The sequence below is a fragment of the Notamacropus eugenii genome, chromosome 2 (assembly GCF_028372415.1).
Source record: "Notamacropus eugenii isolate mMacEug1 chromosome 2, mMacEug1.pri_v2, whole genome shotgun sequence".
NCBI classification, from domain to species: Eukaryota; Metazoa; Chordata; class Mammalia; order Diprotodontia; family Macropodidae; genus Notamacropus; species Notamacropus eugenii.
Genome location: NC_092873.1, coordinates 152,328,157 through 152,343,442, shown reverse-complemented (window position 1 = coordinate 152,343,442; position 15,286 = coordinate 152,328,157). Strand labels below are relative to the sequence as shown.

Sequence of the window (15,286 nt, the reverse complement as noted above, 5' to 3'; positions counted from 1 at the left end):
CTTGTATCCCTGATAAAAATTCAAGTTGGTTGCAGCAAATAATTTTTAAATCTACTTCTAGTCGTTTTGTTATGATTTTATTTTATAATTTAAAAACTGATATTTACTAGTAAAATTATAACTATTTGTCTTATGCTTCCCTGGTTTCAATATACTTGTATCATAAAAGGAATTTGGTAGGACACTTTCTTTCTATATTTTTAAGATTTTTTCGTGTTGCATGGGTATGAATTGCTTTTCAAAATGTTTATCTTTTGCTTCCATATTATCTTCATTTCTTAATTTATTTCCTCCTTCCACCCAGTGAGTGATCCCTTGTAACAAAGAATGAAGAGAGGGCAAAAAACAGTTCAGTAAAACTAACCAACATATATAACGATATATAACTACATATATATCGTTATATATATACATACATATATATGTACACATATGTGTGTGTATGTATATGATGTTCCACACACATAGTCTTCCACCTTTGAAGAGAAGGAAGAGAGGTGGTATTGATTGTTCTTTAAACATTTCATAGGAGCCACCTGGAAAACCACGTAAGCCAAGGTTTTTTTCCTTTGGAGTTTTCTTTATGGCTTATTTATTTTCATTGTTTGAGACTGAGTTAATATCTCTATGATAGATTTTCTTAACTATTATAAATAATTGTCCACTTTAAAATGTGTTTTTAATATGACACTTGAAAATGTATTCCTCTTGATGTCCTTTGAATAATATGGTCATTCCGCCATTATTTTTCACTCCTTATACCTTTTTTTTTTTTACAGGGAGTATTCATAAAGGCAAACATAGAAAACATTTCTAAAGAAGCAAACCTATGGCATTAAGGTCAGGTAACACACACATAGAGAGAAACACATACACATATCATCTAGGCATAGATGACAGTCAGTCATACAGGCCTTGAAGGTGACAAGATGATGAGTATATCAAAAAGACTGAACAGATTTCAAATTCAACTTCTCCCCAGTTCCCATCAATGCTTCTTTCTGTAGGCATATCAATTCTAATAGTATAGAATATATGCAAATGAATCAAAGAATTCAAACAAGGCATATACAGTCAAGCAGCTTATGGAACAATCTATGCAGAAAGAATAACTTTGAAAATGGATATACTTTTGAAGTTGTACAAACAACATAATAAAATGGAAAACACACTAGATTTAAAACCAAGAGGGCCTAGATTGGAGCTTTCCTTTCATTCAATACCTAATCTTGAGTCTTAAGCTCTTTGGGCCTCATTCTTATCTTTCAAACAAGAGTGATGGATTAATGACTTCTGAAGTTCCTTTCAGCTGTAAAGTTGAGAATTTATAAATATTAGGTCAGCAGATGTACCTGGAAAATTTGCTAAACAAACTGATACCAAATACTTAGGTGACTTTTATAGTGTTCAATATTTTTCAAGGGCTCATGTAAAATTAACACTTCAGTTGACCAAACATGTAGGAATATAACCTCCTTTAACATTAATTCATAGTTACATAAGAATTTGTAAGATAAAGTCTTTTGCACAAAAATCACTTCGCAGTGTTCCCATATGAACTGGTCCTTGGTAAAGATGAAAGGAAAAACTTAATTAGCCCCATTCAAGTCCCTCATTCTGCTATCCTCCCTGGTTCCCTAAGAGGATGGCAGTAGTAAGAGAATGCTGAGGACCTATCTTAATGCTATTTTGGTCTCATTCTTGTCAAAGAATCCTTTTGGATCTTCTCATAAATTGCTTTGGTCATTATTGATGAAGGCTTTTTTAGATATATATTGTATGTTGTCTTTACTGAAGAAGTCATGAAGATAAGTCAGTGGTTTAAACAAAAGCTTCCCATTCTCTCTTTTCTTCATCTAGACTCCGGATTATTTTTGTCGTGAATCAGCATGACGACTATAATCAAGTGGAATGCTGATGGGCATCTTCCAGTCAGGATGTCAAGGCACTGAAGCTATCTTGCTATCAAGCAGGACCCTGGCAGCATCACAGTAAGAGCATCTTGAGATGGAGCAGAAAGACTTGCCAAGCTGGGTCAAAGTCTTGGAGCCTGATGTACTTGCCTTAGTGGTTATGAGGTGAGTCCCACACTCTACACTAATGGTCAGGTCATGCATAGGCTGGAATCTAGTAAACTGCAACAATAGACATGATATGTCAACCTTGCTATTGCCAATAATGAAGTATTTGAAGAGGTAGGAATGGGTCATGGTGGTAGCTATGGCTGACTGCAGCTCTGAGAGAAGCTCTTGGACATAATTACTATGGAAATTTCATGAGGAAAGAAGCCCTGCCTTAGAGCTCAACTGGAGCACAAGCAGGTAGGCATCTCTCCTCCTTTTAAATTACCAGTTTTGTTAGCCTATAAATATGTGTGGTACATTCTTACAATTCTATTTCTCCTCTGTTTGTTGTGATTACACTTTGTTCATTTTTAGTATTTTTCTTCCTGTTTTTGAGCAAGCTGATTCATAAATTTTCTTAATCTTTACAAAGAACCAGCTTTAACTTTTACCATTTATTTCTATAGGCTCCCTTTTATCTACTTCTCCTCTAATTTTTATGATTTCCTCTTCAATGCTTTTTTGTTTGTTTGTTTTGAAATTTTTCGTTTTTAATTCACTAATTTTTTCATTTTGTTAATGTTTTCAGCTATTTTTACTCAGATATTTAGTGCAAAACACAAATATTTGGCATGCTATCTCACTATTATGCTTTTCCTATATTTATTTTTTCTATTATTTGCTCTTTATCCACTCATTATTCAGAATATTGTAATGAAGTTTCTACTTAGGACTATTATGCTTTGGTTGTGTTCCCTATATTACTTTTTATTAAATTTATGATCTGTAAAAGATATGTTTAATATTTCTGCTTTTTAAATATTTATTTATAAACTTTCTGTGACCAAGCATGGTCTATTTCTGTAAAGATGACTCATGATGCTGATATGTGTATGTGTGTGTGTGTGCATGCCTGTATGTAGTGTTTTCATTAACAAGATGACATACATCTTTCCACTCTATTTTTTTCAGTTATATATTTTTTTCAGTTAGATTTTGTCTAGCTTTGAGAGTGGATTGTAACTATTCAGTATTTTTATAATTGAGTAACTTTTGCTTTATGAATGCAGTTTTAATACACATGTGCTTAATTTGTTTTGCATTCCATAATTCTCCAATTTCATAGAAGATGTGCCACCACTTTCAGAGTGAAAAACTCAATTTATCACTGAGAGGGAAGAGGGAAGTGCCAGGTATCTTTACAGGTAAACTCTTGGATCACAGTCCTATGAATTTGCTTGTACTCATAGCCATATGAGCTAGGGCTTGGGAGAAGGGTTGAACGGAAGTTTGAAGAAGGTTTTTCATTGCTATTTCATGAGGATATTAAGAAAAAAACAAATTTGAGAGACATTTCTGTTTGCTTTTACGAACTCAACTTCAGTTACCCCATATCTGCTGGATACCTTTTTTTCCCCTGAGGTTTTGGATTTATTAAAGATTGTTGAAAACAACTTCACCATGTCGTAGGTCACAATCTCCCAGTGATCACCAATCATAGCCCAACCATCCCATCTGCCAAATATTTCAGTACACTGGAAGTAAATCATCAGAACCAAGTGAATTGAACTCAATATCCAGCTCGATGTCATTAATGTTTTGTCTTGAATATCAACTTCCTCTTAGACATTTTTTCTGCCCTTTGTAAGCCAAGTATTATGCTCCTTGGCAGAAAAAAAAAAGTTAAGCAGCTGTCTTTTCTATTGTCAGTTATCATTTCCCCATATAGCCAGAGTCCAACTCTTTTTGTGATCATTAGGTTTTGCACAAGCTTCAGTTCATTCTATTAGCAATCCTGATACTATTGTAACAGGAAGATGTTTGGCATTCATCTTGTTATGTACCCTTACTTTCATGTTTTTTGTCTTTTAAAGACTTAGTTAGTTGGGGAGTCCCCTTAGCTTCCTTAAGCACCTATCTCTTTTAGACAACTTCCCCTTTTCCTCCTCAAAATTTCCTTTGTTTTTAGAATTTCATTCTTGAAAGTTTCCTATTTCTCTTGCATTGACCTCTCAGAAAATTTGGCACAACTTGTAAACTTCTTCCTGTCTCAGATAAGTTAGACTAGAGACAGACGGACCCTAGTTGGTTGCCACAGGTCACATGATAAGTTTCACTAGAGACAGACTGACACTGGTTTGTTGCCACAGGTCACATGTCACCTGAAATCCTTTGGTGGGTTGCAAACCTTATGTTGTGCAGGCCTGGTCTATGGGAACCTATCTTTCCACTGAACGCTTTGTAAAAAGCTGTCTCTAAAATGAGGATTCATTCTGAACAATTTCCACCTTTCTCTTCCACCAATAAGATGGGGTGGTCACTTCCTGCCAATTATATTTTCATTTCCGTCCCAGTCCTTCCTTGTTGGTGAAAAGCAGATTCAGAGTAAAATGTCCTTTGCTTGCCGTGCTATCTTGTTGAAGGACAAAATTTTCATTAAGGCACGTATTAGGTATTCTTCCTTTGATGAAAAGAGATGCAGCAGATGCCTGTGTAACTTAAATTTCCTGTAACTGCTATATTGAGCTTATTTTTTTTTGAGTAGGTTTTTTTTCTTATGTAATCTTAGGACACTTTCTCCATGTTGATTTTTACCCAAATATTTTCCACCTTCAGTTTATGTTCTCAATATATAACGCTACTCTGCCCCCATCTGTAACCCCCTTGACCTAGCCTGTTTTCTTTAAATAAGGTATCCAGAGTCACAGAACTGCAATCCAAGTCGCAGCGATACCTACAAGACCGAATTTGTTTCCTTGCATCAAGATATCTTTAGTTTGCTTGTTAATTTATATTTTATCCATTTGTGTATACATATGTGAGGCTTTAGTTGGTGCAACATGTTCTCTGGAAAATACTTAAGACAAAACTGGTTTTCTCTCTATAACCTCCTGCTGTTCTGGTGAACTGCAAGTGGAAAAGGAATCCAGGAATAAAAAAGATTTCTCTATTAGCATCTTTCAGGTAGAGACTGATTCATGTATAAGTCCACGTTGCCTAAGATAAGAATTGTGGATGAGCAAAAGTACTTTCTCTAAAAGGAAAGGCTGTTGCACTGCTATTCCAAATGGATTCCCTCCAAAAACACACTGTTAAAGACAGTTTGTCCATCCAAACCACCAAGTAATTTTGCACTAGATAATCACTGAGTCCACTGAGAGTTTGTGGCAAATAAATTACCCCTGAGCAACTGCTGAACTAAATGATCACTCAGAAGGACCCACGACCACCTTAACTGGTTAACACGATAGTGACAGGAACCTTTCCTTCGGAAATTGGTTATTAGGGTTTAGCACTATTAAGTTATTGCTAAATATTTTACTCCCCTATGAATCATATTCATTCTGTAAAATTTTTGCTAGTGGGGATGCAATCATTAGGGGTTTCTTCAACTATAGTTTTTATGATTAGATGTAAATGCATACTAGTACAGAGGTTGGCAGTACTCTCCAATATTAAAAAAGGAAAACACACACACATGTATCAGTTAGATTTCCATTGCAAGTTAATTTTTCTAGTGTTACACTTTGTAGCCATAAAATAACAGATCCATTGATATTCCTGAGAATGTTTTCATTTTCAACGTTTTCAATGGATTAAATTAAATATTCAGTGTTTTATATGGAAAGTAATAAGCAGTGGACATGGTTGTCTCTGCTTTATGGGTGAAGCTCTGACCTGTGTTCCCTATACATCTTTGGACAGGAGAGGAAGTCTGCATAGTTTGAGAGTAGAGAAGTGTGAGTTGGCTGCTTTGTACAGTGGTATAGTAAATAGAATGGTTAACTTGAAGTCACAGATAATCTGGGTTTGAATCTCACCTTAGCCACTTTCTTTTCTTTGTAATGATGGTCAAGGTACTTTCTGGGTCTTTTCCCTTACCTACTTTACAGGGTTGTTGTGGGGATGAAATATGTCTGTATTGTGCTTTGTAAACCTTAAAGTGACAAAAAAAAAAGTGCTATGATTCCATTGGGCTATATATACACATTCAGAGACAAGATTCTGGTGGGAATGAAGCAAGAGAGAAAAGTTTTAGTGCTAGAAATTTTACTATTTCAGTTCTTTCTCTAATCAAAGCTTGGTTTTAATTTTTATTTTTTGCATACTAATTTTTAAGCACACAAAGAAAAGGTCACGTGGTCACAAGATAGTTAAAAATTGGAACAAATTCTCTAAGGCCTGCCAGGATTATTATCTAGAGATATATGGCATAGTTTTTTTAGACTACTGATATATCTGAATTTGTTGAGTGTATTTAGTTTATAATATTTTTTAAAGAACTAATGGGGTATAGCAATATCATTCAATATGATGTGAGTTCAAATCCCTGCCTCTAATACTTAATAGCTATGCATTCCTAGACCTAACCTCTTTTTGCCTCAAGCTCTTACTGAGGATTCATGCACTGTTATACATGGGCTGCAATTTACATCAGAAGACAGTGTTTCCTATGCTGAAGCAATCACAGGTCCTTTCATATTACTGGAGTAATTTTTTTAAAACAGAAAAGCAGGAGAAAGGTAGGTGACAAGGAGGTTTTCTTTACTAAGCTACTCATGTTCATGTGTATTTGTGCCTATCAGAGATGAACAAAGAGACTGATTAAGGGAGAGAGAGACATAAAGAAAGATTCAGAGACAAAGGAAGATGAGACGTTGTAGCACCTTATTAAGGAAATACAGCAGAATTAGGCCAGATATTAAAGAAATATTAAAGAAAGGAAACTACGTTGGCCAAAAAGATTAAAAAAAAAACAAACCCTGGGTACAGCAGTCTAGAGTCAGAAAGCCCAAACCAAGCTCCATTTCATTTTTATTATGACTTAACCAACAACCAACTTATGCTTCACAATTTTGGGAATTCACAATTACAGATTTTAGTAGAAACACCATGAGGAAAAAACCTGACAACCTGAAAAAGCTTTATTGAGTACAGTCCCACATCCCCTATTTACATAAGAAGTCATTTAAAGATGTAACCAAGCAAGGTTATATAAACTTAATAGTGTTTTTATCTCTAGTATGTGGAAAATTTTATAAAGCCCATATTAAACTATTCACTACTAGAAATATCCTTATTGTCTCTGCTAACAGAGAACATTCTGAGCTGTAGCTCCGTCTTGACAATTTTCCAGGATAGATGGTTTCATACGAAGTCCATGTGAAGAGACAATTTTGAGTAAATATCAAAGTCCATTAAATACTTTTGCCTCTACTTCTAGCCTGTGTACAAGACAAAAACAAATCATGCAGATTAAGACCAAGTGAGAACAATAATAATTAATTATACATACATATTTCTTATTCCTACAATTGTCATTTTATGCCTTATTTGATTTGTTGAACAGAAAAGCTATTTTTCTTTTATTGTGTTTTTAGTATAAACAGTATTTAAACCTAAAAATGTTTCATACATTTTGTTCAAATATATCTAAGTTCACATAAGGTTTAAATAATTTTCTCATACCTATGACAGGAGAAATGCATTCATATGAACATGAAAATAGATCCCAATGCTATAAAATGCACTGCTAAAATATAAAGTAAAATTAAAATCTAAAATCCTTCCCTGTTTGATTCCATAATACTTAACATCACAACCCAAGGAGCTAGGGAAAGGATCATGCCCTTTCTGGTTCCTTTTCAAAAGTCTATTTTAAGACAAGAATGTCTTGGTTGGAATTGATGGTTCCTGGAACATCTAGCTAATACCACCACTGCCCAAGCAACACCTTTTGTAGTTACTTGAGAAGACTTCTCATCAGGGACTACAGCCATGTGTCTGAGAGATTATGTGTGAACTACTAGGAGACCTAATGTGTATCTGTAACTATTTCAAAATGGAACTACCAGACCCAGTGACATTGTCCATGGAGTAAAAGAGGAGAGTAATTATGTTATCCTTTTCTCTTCATGCATTGTTTCTTCATGCTCCAAGCAGTGTCTCCTGTGGGCTTAGGCAACCTAACTTTCTGAACCAACAAAGTTGGAGAAACAGGCTCCATGTTATCATCAAGAATTAATTCTCACTTGCTTTTAAAAATCTGTGCTGTGTAGAATGTAATGAAAATTGTTTCTACAAGAAATCTTGTAATTACGTTATATACATTACCTAATGCATTTTTATAGCTGAGATAAAGAAACCTATTAAATCTGACCAAACAGCTTATAGCATGAAACATGTCATACACTTCAAACTAATCTTTCTCTTACAAAAATTTCATCATAATAACAAATGTTTGCTTTTTCAAAAACTGAAAATATACTGACCTATTTGATCAATAATTGATCATTTTTCGAAGGGCATCATAACATTTCCATTTGTCTGGGATGTAGAATGTTTCAAAGATATGAGGAAATGGTGTATCATATCCACACACTCTTGAAATTGGTGCCTCAAGATTCAAGAAACACTCTTCCTGCAAACAAAAACTGAAGTTAATTTCAATAATTTCTTTTTTCAAACTTAAAGATCATAAATCACAAGTTTAAAAATAGTGAGTTTTGGCAAACCACTAAATAAGAAAAGCACTAAAACCCTTTCAAAATGTTCTTGGTCAATTTAAAACAAAATTAAACAGCATTCTACAGTTAAAGTTTTCAATTTTGTCTCTGGATAATATACATCAGATCCAATTTTAGTATTTCTACCATAAGCCAACTCTATGCCAGAAATAATATTCAACATCTACACTAAATAGTACTTTCCACTTTCAAAAAGATTTCCAAGCATTACTCAGTTCTCCTTATATCTACCAAAAGTCCACTTTTCAGCAATATCTAAGCAAGGTATTTTTCTTATAGTACTCTTAAATAAGCAGCAGGGGAAATCAAATCATGTGCAAATGGTTACCAATTGTTCAAAATATAAAACAAGTACAGTGCTCCCAACTCCACTATGACTATAGAGGGAAACGTTTTCAGAAATGAACTTTATGCAAATGAAAGATCTAAGTTTAGGGTAAAAATTATAAAATCTTAAAAACTTTACCTTAAACATACACGAGTTTGTAAGTTAAAATATAAGCAAAACAGTAACCAATTTGCTGTATGCTCTTAATAAACTTTTTTTCATGCACTGAACATTTCTTGACAGTAATTTTCAGCAGCCATGGTCTATTTTCTTAATTTATGTCCTCTCTGCATATTCCTTTAAAATTCATGGGTCTACTAGTTATAGAATGGACATGAATACAGAATCCAAACCACTTATGTAGTAAAGAATAATCACTGTGACTTACCATAACCTGATAAAAAGGTACAGAATTTCTTTTATTTCTTCCTGGTTTTTGTTAATGCTAGAGTGAGATGACTATAATTTTTATAGACATATTTTGTATCTTGTTACATTACCAAAGGTATTAATCATCTCAACTAATTTCTTTGCTGATTCTCTTGGTTTCTCTAGGTTCATCATCATGTCATTGATAAATAGTAATTTCATTTTTGCTGATGTTTAAATCCTTTATCTTTTCTTTTGTCTTATTGCTATTGCTGGCATTTTTAGACATCTATTAAATAAGAGTAGGGAGAGGAGGTAGTTTTGCTTTACCTCTGTTTATACTCTTGATTTCAGGTATATGCTTTTGACTATATTAAAGAATGGCTTTTCCTCGCCTCTCCTTTTAAGGCTTATTTTTTGTTTTGTTTTTTAACATGACTATATATTCTGTGGAGTCCTGGGCTTTTTCTGCATCTATTAGAATAACCATTAGGTTTTTTAAAGAATATTTTATTCTTCCTGACGTTGAGTCATCATTGCTTCAATGGGATGAATTCAACCTGGTCATAGTAAATCACTTCTTGATATGTTATAATAGTCTCTAGGTGTGGACATTTTAAAAGAACAGGAAAATGACAGAAGTAAAATAACAAGTGTTATTTGGAGCAGGGGAACACAGATAGGTCAGGTCTGAGAGCCAGAAAAATGAAGGAAGGAATGCCAGGACCTGGTCTGGAAATTAAGAGGTTCATTAGGAAATGAATAAAACCTGATCAAAACCTAGAGTCAGGAAAACTAAGAGTGACTTAGATCAGGGGTGGGGAATTTGCGGTCTTGAGGTTACATGTGGCTTTCTAGGTCCTTGAATATAGCCTTTTGAATGAATCCAACTTTTACAGCACAAATCCTTTTATTAAGGTGATTTGTTCTCTGAAGTTTGGATTCAGTCAAAGGGCTATACTTGAGGACCTAGAGGGCCACATGTGGCCTCAAGGTCACAAGTTTTCCATCCTTGCTCTAGATAGAGAATAGAAGAGAAAAAAGGCAAAATCTGGAGAGATAAAAGGGCAAACAAAATGTCACTTAGTGGCGATGAAGGTTGTGGTTTTTAGGTGAGAGGGGGCAGAGGAAGGATATATAAGATCCTAAAGTAAAAGAAATATTTCAACAGGACCACTTCATGTATTGAACATATCAACAGCCATCAGGTAGGAAATGGATCTGATAGAAGGCACAAAACCGCCATCACACCTCAGTTTGAGAGATACTGAGAAAATAAATGCTTTCAAATTAGAATTCCAAATTGAAATACGGTCATCTTACTTGTTTTTTTCAAATACCATTTTTCTCTTAACAATAAATAGATATTCTAGGTATAGATTCTTTTCAGCACAGATGGAGATAATTTTGCATCTCTGTCCTTTAAAATGAGAGAAAATAAGACATAGTCCATTATTTAGCTGTGATCTACCTTGTAATGGGATCTCTGAGGAGAAAAGTTTAAAGTGGGATTGAAAAAAACAAATATTTTCTATATCCATAATTGCTTTCAGCTGACATATTTCTTTTCCCATTTTTCTACAGTTTAAAAAAAGATAGCACATCCAACTTGGAATTCTTGTATCATAAATGAGAAACATACTGTGAGCAAAAATGGGTATATGCTGTTTACTGGAACATTTAATGAAATCATAAGTTTGAATTTCTTTATCTGTACAATGCCAAGTAATAACAGATATGCACATTTTATGTTCCTTTAAAAATATTAAATGCTAAGTAAATAAGCACTGTTGTTACTCTTCAGTTGTTTCAGTCGTGTCTGACTCTTCGTGACTCCATGCTGGACTTTCTTGGCAAAGATAATGGAGTGGTTTGCCATTTCCTTCTCCAACTCATTTAACAGAAGAACAGGGTTAAGTGACTTGCCCAAGGTCATACAGATAGCAAGTGTCTGAGACCGGATTTGAACCCAGGAAGATGAGTCTTCCTAACTCTAGGCCCAGTTCTCTATCCATTGTTTCACCTAGCTGCCCCATATAATGATGATATTACTATTAACTCTATGTGAAATATCAGAACATTAATATGATTCTGAAAAACAATTCAGCTACAGAGGAGAATCACAAATATATATTGGGTTACACAGTTCACAGAGATACTTCTCTTGAAGGAGAAAGCCATCTGGATGAAATAAACTGAAAAGATCTTTGAAAATGGGAAGCAGGCTCTGTTATATTTCAGTAGCCATCATTATCTTCACTAATATCAATAACTTGCATTAATATGAAAATTCAGAGTTTAAAATGGATTTTCCTCATAATACTGATGTGAAGTATTCTCATTTAAAAAATGAAGTCTCTGAGGCTCACAGACATAAAGTGGTGTACCCAGGTGATGACAGCTGGACATGATTAAGCACATGACCGAAATCTTCTGACTCCACAGCTCAATGTTCTACTATACCAAATATTTAGCTTTCATTAAATTTTTTTGTGGGGAATAAGAATGTAAAGAAGATATATTGCCTCTACCTGTAGTTAAATGGGTAAATATCCTAATCAGAAGTACAAGAATTAAACTCTATACAGATCTGTTTACAAGGCACTAATAATCTTTGGTACATTTGTTAGTTTTCACACTGAAATACTTTAGTCCACATCAGACACATTTTAGTTCCTATTATGTAAGTTCAAAGCTTTCACTGCTGTGGAATCATTTTCCAAATATGAGGCTATACATAAGTGTGACATGTTATTTCAAATTTGTCAAGAAAGTTTGCCAGTGGTCAGAATAGCCAGAAGATGAGGAAATAGATTGTGGTGTCCTGATTCACACTTCTTCAACAAATGAGTCATAAAAACCTGCGAAGACACTGCCCTGAACAGGGGGAAATCAATTCTGCTGCTGAATTAAATCTTCAATAATGTTTTTTGAAAAGAAACTTGTCCTAATGGAAAAAAATATTCTATTTCTTTTTATTTTTTTTTTGTTATTGATACATTTTGTTTTTAGATCACCTACAAAAATGCATCCCATTCCTCCCCTCCTAAAGAGCTATCCTTTATAAAAATAAGGAGGAAAAGTTCAGCAAAATTAACTGACTTACTGGGAGACTGATATCATACTCAATGTTTCACACCCATAGTCCTCCACCTCTACAAAGATACAGAAGCGATGGCATCTCCTAACTCTTCCTCAAGGTCACATTTGTTCATTGCAATTTTGCATCATTCAGTTTCAGTTGTTTCTGCTGTTCTCTCCATTTAGATGTTTTTAAACATAAATTACAAATATCAGTAACTTTGCTTTGAAACATTACTTTAAAACAAAATAATGACTATAATACTTAAAAACAAAATTCCTACATCTGACCACCAAATTCTTTACAATGTGGTCCTCCCATCCTACCCCCCAACTCAACTGCAGATGCAAAATTTGTCTCCAACTAAAGAGTGCCACCAAGAGACATAATATAAATCAGATATTCTAACACCCAATAAATATCGCTGAAAGCATAGAATAAATAGAAATATGTGCTAATTAAAGTAATTAAGGCAAAATCAAGAATATTAAGGCTTTAAAAGCATCTGGCACAGCACAACGCCTTAAAATCCTCTAATGAAATTTGAATACTTTAGCTAAAACTTTCACATGAAATGATAATCTAAAATAATTTTAGCAATGATATTTAAGTTAACTGGGAAGTTTTCAATATCTAACACTATTAAAAAATTCTGTTTTCTTCCTCCTAAGGAAAATTACTAAAAATTTGGCATTAGTATAATTTTCACTCCCCCAAAAATTCTTTCAGATAATTGAGAAGAATTTTTTAGGTTATCATTATAATTCAGAATTATTTTAAATAACTTAAAATGTGAAATAAGCATATTTTTCAATGTTATGATTTCTGATCTAAATAGTGAGGGCAAGATGCAGTCTGGATAACTTTGTTAGGTGACCAGTAGTGACAATTGTCTCAGAATATAAACAGGTTCAGAGAAAGCTCCCCTTTTTTCCAAGAAAGACTTCTACAGACATAAAATCAGGGTAAACCTAAGTCAAAAATTAAAATAAAAAGCTCATTTAACTAATAGTTTGGTAGAACTTTTTTTAAAATGTGATGATACTGCACTTTTCCCCTAATATTTCTGGTTCTTTAAGTTGGAATAAACCTGGAATAAAACAGAATGAAACGAAAGCAGAAAAAAATGCTAGAATCTATAATCCCATTTGAAAGCACTTCATCACAAAATCAATTATAAGTCACAAAGGTTCAAATCAGCCTCACAAACCTAATTTATTTTGATATTTTGTAATAATGAAGGTACAGGGTACAGGCTCTGTTTTTGCATATAAAAACTTTATCACGCACTAGTATAGTTCTCCTTTAGAATCCCAGCAACTTAGTAACCGAATAAAAACATAAACATTTCCATTTGGAGATCTTGGATAAAGATTAATAGCTAAAAACAAACAAAAAAATTCAATCCTCAACAAAAATTGTTTTGTACACTATGCATTTAAAGCAATCACCTATTAAAAGAGTTTTGGGCTGAAAAAAAGTGCTGATTAAATTCTTTTGACTTGCATTTAATACAATTTATTTTGACATCTAAAACTTACTTGTGATAAAAAAAAATACTTTTTGTTAAAACAATTTGCATACACTAATGGAAAACAGTAAAATCTCCAGAGAAACTAAAGCTTACAGAATTTTATATTTCAAAATGCTTCCTGATAGATGAAAAAAATCAGCTTAAATAAACTAAAATGAAATTATTTAGTGAACAAATGTGCATATGTATACACACACCTATATATACTATAAAATCAAATAAAAAACTATATGGACAGGAATGACTCCTTAGCAATGCGTTACTTTGAGATAAAGTCATTTCCTGAAAGGTAGGAGTTTATTTAGTCCCTTTTTTTTTCTATTTTGATTTGCTCAGCAGTAAGTAGCTTAAATATTTCCATAAAGCTACTTTTAATAGTGCTACCGAGCATATGATTTTCATGCTTGTTTTTCACTTTTTCAATATTTATACAGCATTCTAACACCACCACATGGTACTGTACTATCTCAACCAGCGTAGCAGCTAGAGCTCAAGGACCAAAGAAAGCAATGTTACTACCCTCAAGTGGTCTGTAACAACAGAAATATTCTCAGAGTCCTTTTAAATTTTTGCAATCGAAACTGTTAAAAAAAAAAAAACTTTCACTAAGGATTTCATCCATATTTCCATATTTTTCTTTCAGATTAATTTTAAATTGATGGTGACAAGAATACTTCTCCCCACTTTGCACCATCTCTCTGCTAAGTTTGAGGTTACCTTAAAAATAGCAAAATCCTGGATAAAATATCAAACTTGAAATACATCATATTCCCCTATGCAATAGTTTTACTACTTTTAATTTACATAATCATAATACAAAATTAACTGTTTTAAAGCTTCAATGCAGCAAATTTCTATTATGCCTCTACACCATTCACAGGCCTGTGTTGCGTATGGAGAAGACTCAAAAATGGACAAAAAAAATCCCTTAGCCCAAGGTATACATAGTCTAGTAGTCAAAGGTCATATCACCGGGTAATGCTCTAGTTAGACAATTCCAAACATATATATTGCTTATTTTTTTTTGTTTGAATTGAATTGAGTGACTAGATTCAGCCACATAGCCTTAAGGTTAAGTTTGGCTTTTCTGAATAAATGGTAGATTCATTGATTTATTTGGAATTGAATCTGTATAAATAAATTTGTTTCAATTTAATCACGATGAAAAACGGAAATGAAGTGTAAAGCTTTGCAACATTACTAAAGATTGTTAAAAATCATTTACTTGGAATTCCAGTAATTAAATAGTTGGAATAATCTGACATAGAATGGTTCAAAGTTTTATTTTCCATCATCAACAAGAAAAGACTGTATGAAAACCACCTTAGTAGTAGAAACAAATTTGCAGGAGAAATAGCTAACCTATTTGAGACATAAACAGTT

At 33.4% G+C, this 15,286-nt stretch overlaps 1 protein-coding gene across 1 annotated transcript in view; it reads right to left on the bottom strand.

The window, feature by feature from the left end:
- Positions 1-6,841: 6,841 nt before the first annotated feature.
- BCKDHB (branched chain keto acid dehydrogenase E1 subunit beta) overlaps positions 6,842-15,286 on the bottom strand; it is a 258,801-nt gene continuing 250,356 nt past the window's right edge. The window contains exons 10-11 of the mRNA XM_072642674.1: positions 8,336-8,484; positions 6,842-7,288 (exon numbers count right to left, since the gene is read on the bottom strand). Of these exons, the coding sequence (XP_072498775.1) occupies positions 8,344-8,484 (141 nt within the window). The 3' untranslated portion in view covers positions 6,842-7,288; positions 8,336-8,343. The remainder of the gene's footprint in view (positions 7,289-8,335; positions 8,485-15,286) is intronic.